This window comes from Lampetra planeri, chromosome 12 (genome assembly GCF_965212315.1).
Source record: "Lampetra planeri chromosome 12, kcLamPlan1.2.h2, whole genome shotgun sequence".
Classification (NCBI taxonomy): domain Eukaryota; kingdom Metazoa; phylum Chordata; class Hyperoartia; order Petromyzontiformes; family Petromyzontidae; genus Lampetra; species Lampetra planeri.
In genome coordinates, this window is record NC_136118.1 from 11,063,073 (window position 1) to 11,069,212 (window position 6,140).

A 6,140-nucleotide genomic window follows, 5' to 3' on the forward strand; every position below is an offset into this window, starting at 1 on the left:
GAGCGCCACGCACGGCTGGTGTCTTATAGGCTAAGCTGCGAGCAGAAGAGGACGCTGCAAGAAAAAAAAAAACTAAATTGTATTGTACTCTTCTATGCTCCCTGCCTTCACCAATCGGCACTGGCCAGTGAGGTGAAGTATGGTCAAATCCCCCACGACCTCCACGACGTGGGGATGGCCCTCATCCAGCAGTGGATTGACCAAGGGCTCTCACGTACATTACTGCGACAAATAGTGGGTAACGTCCGCGAAGCGGAGCGACCGGCTTTTTGTGAATTTCCACCGAGGGCGGCTTTGAGATGTGAGCTTCTCGCCTCCTTTGCTGAGCACGCTCTGTAGGAACTCCTTGTCTGCCTGCAGGTGCTTGTTGCTCCTCTCCAGCACGGCGATGCGGTGCCTCGCCGCCTCCAGCTCCCTCCGCAGCACCTCCGCGTGCAGCAGCGAGCCAGGACGCTCCACGACGTCTGTCGGACGAGCGGAACACGTTCAACGCGTGGGCTTTCGCGACCAGTTGTCTCTGGTGTGGACCAATCAGTTTCAAAGACAATGCATAAATTATCAGAGTATTGTTTTTTGTTTGCATTTGACTGCAAGTATTGTGGTTAATGTAAGCATGATTCCTTGCAAAAGGTGTCAGTTTTGTTGCCAGAAAAAAGGGCAAAAACCCTATTAGTACAGTAATGTTTAATTACACTGGTCAACAACAACAACAAATTCTGGCCTGGACTTTTGCAGCTGTTTTAGACTAATTTCAGGGTGCTGATTCCAAATCTGATCTCAAATTTGCTCTATCACATCATTTTTATGCTATCGGCATACCCCATTTTCATTGATTTTACCAGAAATTAACTCTGTCACTAATGATTGCAAGTTGTTGCGAGTCAGTGACTGCATTAGTGTAAAAATATGTTGCTGTATTTTTAGGATAGTGTGTTTATAATATCATTTTATGTAGATATCCATATTTATTTAATATTTTTCTTATGCAGTTTTTATTGAAAATGCAATATTTGATATCACAAAAAACTGATGCCAGATTTGGAATCAGCACCCCAAAATTACCTTAAAACCGTTGGAATACCTTATGCCAGAAAAAGTGTGTTGACCAGTGTTATTTTTATTATCATTCTTTCCATGGAAGGGCCACTGAGCTATATTGCTCTTTTGTCAGAAGAGATCTGACTGCAAGCTCGACGAAGTGGCTTATCATCATTATAGCAGTCAAATACTATAAACGCGTGATGTGTTGATTCTTTGATTCTACATTTGGAGGGAAATATCCACGCGACCACGTGGAGAACGTGCAAACTCCAAATGAACAGGCGTCATGGTTGGGATCGAACCCCCGACCTCCTGTATACCAAGCGAGGTAGTTAACATCTCGCCAGCGTGGCACCCTATATATTATTATATTGTCCATCATAAAAAAAAATTGGGTGAGATCGCGTAAATATGAATGTGAAGTAGTAACTCATTGCCACGTATTTGTTTACGTGACAATCCTTTCTAATTGGCTGTGATCTAATGATGAGGAACGCGTTGCTCAACGTGAGTGGACTTAACAGTCAGGGCTCAATTTCACCTGGAGTTGTTGGGGGCTGAGCGCTGAAAAACAGTTCTGTGAGCCTCTCTTGACCAGCGGGGATGCGTGCTGAAAGGAAACGAGGCAGACTTTAAAAGCACGTGGCATCCATTCGGGACCAACCCATTTGAATCCTCCTCACATCTGAGACCGTCAGGCCCAGTGTCACCAGGACAGACCCCGAGTGAACAGGGTGAGGTCTCCTCCCAGTCAACATGCGCGGCTCCTAGGCCTCCCATATCTTAGCCCCCCCCCCGCCCCCATATATGAGCCCTTCCCCCACCCCCACAGCGTCGTCTGGTCCCACTCCTTGCGTGTTCGTTGAAGAAAAAGATCAGCCAACCCTGTGACATCTCCAGAACGAGTCCTGTAAACTAGGACGACCTGTCGTGCCAGACGCTGTGTTTAGTTGTTGTTGTTGGAATGTACCACACGTCGGACATGAGAATAAAGAAATACCTTCAGCAACAACAAACGAAGCCCTGCTAATGGTACACGCAAAAGGTGATTCGTAGACGGCGAAAGGCACGATCGTGACCCCGCACGCGCCTTGGGTCCTTCCATGCATGCCTCACATGCCCGGTCCCCCCTCGCGAAATAGGTTTTTAACCTCGAGGTTTTATTATTTTTACCTGGCTCAATAGAGGTGAACAAAAAAATATCGCCTTTTACCTGCCCACATAAATACATTTCCTTCATTAGCGAGTACGTTTTACCCGTATTAGTTTCTAGCGTGCTCGCCCTTTTCTCCCTGACGCGTTTCTCATCGCTTACACAGACTAGTGCTGGGATCGGGGTTTTTATTTCTCTCGTGTAAATTATTATTATTTACTTATTTTAAAGCGAGTGGGCCAAATATTGGAATCAAAAAGGGGGCCGTCAACGCATCCCGCGGGCACGAATGATCGAAGCTCAATGTGGCACCGGCGTAACCGCGCGGCTCCCGGCTCGCTCAGCAGAAGCCCCGCACTCTGACACTGTCTCATGAACGCGCCGATTGCTTGAGCGGTCCTTTTTTTCTTGCGCGCGCCTATTTCAGATTGCGGGGATGTGGCAATGTTCTTCGCTGCCAAACGTGTGGGCATTACGTGTCCATGATTTCATTATACGTCCTAAAAACGGCACAGGTGATTGCCATTGAGTGTAATTGTGTAAGTTTAGCAAACCATTTATTTTCCTACTTTTATACAGCCTGGAACAGTTCCCATGTGTTGCTTAAGCTCTCATGTCATTTTCACCTGTGCGTCATCTTTTGATTTTAAGTTAACGTAGGTTTATATAGGTGGGGCTTATTTCAGCCCATTGTGAGAGGTGTGATCAAAATATTATATTTCTGACGAACGCTAGTTGCAGTAAATAGCACCCAAATAAGTCATGGGCTGGATGATATAGATGGTCAGATTATGTTTGAGGAAACGACACCAGTGATTGGGTACGACCCTGCAAGAACGTGACAATCAATGCCAGCGAACGACCGGCAGAGAAAATACACGAAAAAATAAACCCGCATATCCCAGCACCACAGTCTCCACACCAGCATTTGCAACATGGAAATCACAGCACCAAGTAGCACTACAGCACTAGAAGTGTTAAAAACACAACCCAACCACACACCCCACCCCATACAGCGCAGGTGAACACAGTGCACCTACCACCAGTCCTCGCAGCATGGGAAAGCTCTGCAGAATAGCTTGACATGGACACCTCCACACCTTTGCCCTCCTGATTTCCACGCGTGCGACCGAACACCACGTGGTCGGTGGCGATGTGATGCGCGGTGGCCACGCCGTCTCCCGCAGCGGCCTCCTGGCTGAACGCCCTCCACATGTCTCGCACTTCCCTGGGTCTCTTGGGCCTGGCGGAGGTCATGGCCAGATCCCATGCGCCTTCAATCGGTCGCCGCGGTGAAAATTGCCCATTCCCAACTGACCCGCCGTGTTCCATGGTGCACGAAGAGCCTTGATGCCCAGTTGTTCGGGTACACGAGAGAAAATAAACGTTGGTCCAATGCAACAACGTTCGCCCTCCAATGCCACTGCAGATTTGCACGGATGTCACCTGGCCAGCGAGTGCGCGAATCTGAATCGGGGAGCTCCGGGGTGCTTTTTAAATGGGGGTACGGCTGGCCAAGAGCTTTGGGGGGCGGGCGGGGAGGGGGGGCAGGGAGGGGGGCTGCAGGGACGGGTTGGATTTTTCCATTTTGGTTAAAAGTAATGCTTGTATGAATATATATTTCACGAGATAATTACATAGTAACAGCGATGTAATTGCTAAGTAACGAGCTTTGTCCTGGTAATTGTTGGGTAATTACAGTAGTCACACGTAATTACAGCAATTACCATGTAATAACACTCTGGGCGTGACTGCCGACCGCCGTCTGGGTTTGTTTCTATGCACAGCTTCGTGTCGCTATCATAATGAGGAAAGGTTCATTTTGTAGTCGGGTTCAGTTTGCTAGGCGGTTGTGATGTGTGCACAAGCGCTGCATTTCATGTAACGTTAGTAGCTGTGGCAAATTTGAGCCTCACGTCCAGAAAGGAGCAAATGTCATTATTCAAATCACAAGTCTAATTGCACCAACAATCCAACTCCTGTGATGACATCTTTTTTTTCTTCCAGATTCTACGATTCGGGCTTGTATCCTGGAGATGATCGATCCAATCGGAGAAGCCACACGCATCATGGCTGTGGAGATTTCTTATTTTGAGGGGCTTTTCTAACAGAATTAGGACATTCTGATGGTGGTCTGCACGGCTGGGCTAGGATTGGCCAACAATATTGCTCGGGAATGGATAATGATGTTCTCCCAATTACTGTGGGTTTCAAAATTCCACTCATTTCATAGTACGGTTCATTAAATGTTGTCTGTGGGAGAAACCCTGAGTGTGGCGTTATAATTGAGCACGGCATGGGGACATGCGGACCAACAACGAGAGCTGCATTTGATGCTGAAAACTCTGTCGGTGAGTTTTTCTTTAAAGGGAGAAAAAAAAACTACTTCGGTGACTTGATTTCTGGCATGAGGAGAAGGACGGACTAACGCCACAGCTCATTGCCTTCCATGACCATGATGCCAACTAAATAAAATTGCATCCCTCGCCACGGCCAAACCAACGCGGCCTCTGAAATGGACGCAACTTGAGGGCGGTTTTCATATATAGAGCGTGGTATGCTGTCAGAACTTCTACAAGAACACCAAATCTTCTTGGTTCTTTCGGTAAAGTCACGTAGAATGGAAATAACAAAATAATAAAAATAAAACATGATAAAATAATTCTCACGACGTTTCGAAATTTAAGAACACCAAATGTTGCTTCTTGTGAATGTGGCCTCTGCTGCCCAGTGGCGCAGAGTGGCCAGAGCCTGCTATGCAGGCGTTGTGCTGTTGGTAGCGGCGGAGTCAGGCAGAGGTGAGTGAATGCGCGGCGCAGGTGTGATGCGCTCGCATGGTTGAGTGCCGGCGATGACAGCGCCCTGACACCTGTGCTCGTTGCAGTCAGTCGAACTGGCGCTTAGGCAGGCGCACAAATCGACTGTTGCAGGAATGAATAGCCATTGAGGGTGATGTGATCGACTCCAGCGATATTTGCAGGTCACTTTCACTGGGTGCCTGCCTTGGGTCGACTCAGCCTCAAATGGGTACCTGGTGCGGTGTGTACATTTCGCCGCTCGGGAGATAAATGCGGCCGGGCGTGATGCTGGTCACCAACCGCCCTCTCGTGTGCCATGCCGGCCCTCATGGAGTGCTCGCTAACAGCACTGGCCCCAACAGTCGGGGGAGATCTTTGCCTATAACAGAAAGCAACACCATCGTGTTGCGCTGTGCACTTCGCGATGATTGGTATCCACACCTGTGCACAAAGCAGGTTGGTGTGGCACTCGTCGCTAATTGAAGAGCCCGTGGCTTCCGCTGTTGCATGCGGGCATTGATGAATTCTCTCTTGTCAAGGTTTGACAGAACGTGCGAGCCTTGCACAGGTGCAGCTTGTTATGATTGTAGCGCTTGTCATCCAGGGATCCGGGTAACACGCACAACGGTAACGCGGGGAGGGAGAGTGGTCTGTGGAGCCAGTTTACGAATATTTGACACACATTGTTTAAAAATACAAATATATGCTCCCATTTGCAACAATTAATCACAGTGGATTGTCTTATATTCCTGGTTCTTTCGGTAAAGTCACGAAAATAGAAAAAAATAAGATTTAAAAAATTATAATAAAAGCAAAAAACCCACGACGTGGATTATCTCCATGATGTTTAATTCCCCATAATTCACCAATACAGTGTACAATGATTTCATATATACTGTATAGTATTTCAATATTTTTCTTTTCCCTGAACAGTGCCCCACTGTGAATATATATATAAGCCTGGCCAATAACATTTGAGAACCCAGCAGTATTTGTTTAACAAGGCTGACTCTGCTGATGGAATCTAGTCAGTGAGAACCAGGCCAATATTTGCTTAAATACATGCTGCTAGATAATACAATGTACGTCTTGAAGGCCGCAGACCGGTGAATTAAATCGATTTCATGTATACGCGAAGAGACAAATGT

At 47.3% G+C, this 6,140-nt stretch overlaps 1 protein-coding gene across 1 annotated transcript; it reads right to left on the bottom strand.

The window, feature by feature from the left end:
* LOC144721832 (uncharacterized) lies at window positions 1-3,634 on the bottom strand. The gene is made up of 3 exons (XM_078599751.1): window positions 3,235-3,634; window positions 1,583-1,651; window positions 1-464 (listed from the first exon to the last, which is right to left on the bottom strand). Exons 1-3 carry the CDS (start codon window positions 3,524-3,526, stop codon window positions 220-222), a joined length of 606 nt encoding a protein of 201 aa, XP_078455877.1. The 5' UTR covers window positions 3,527-3,634; the 3' UTR covers window positions 1-219.
* Window positions 3,635-6,140: the final 2,506 nt, after the last annotated feature.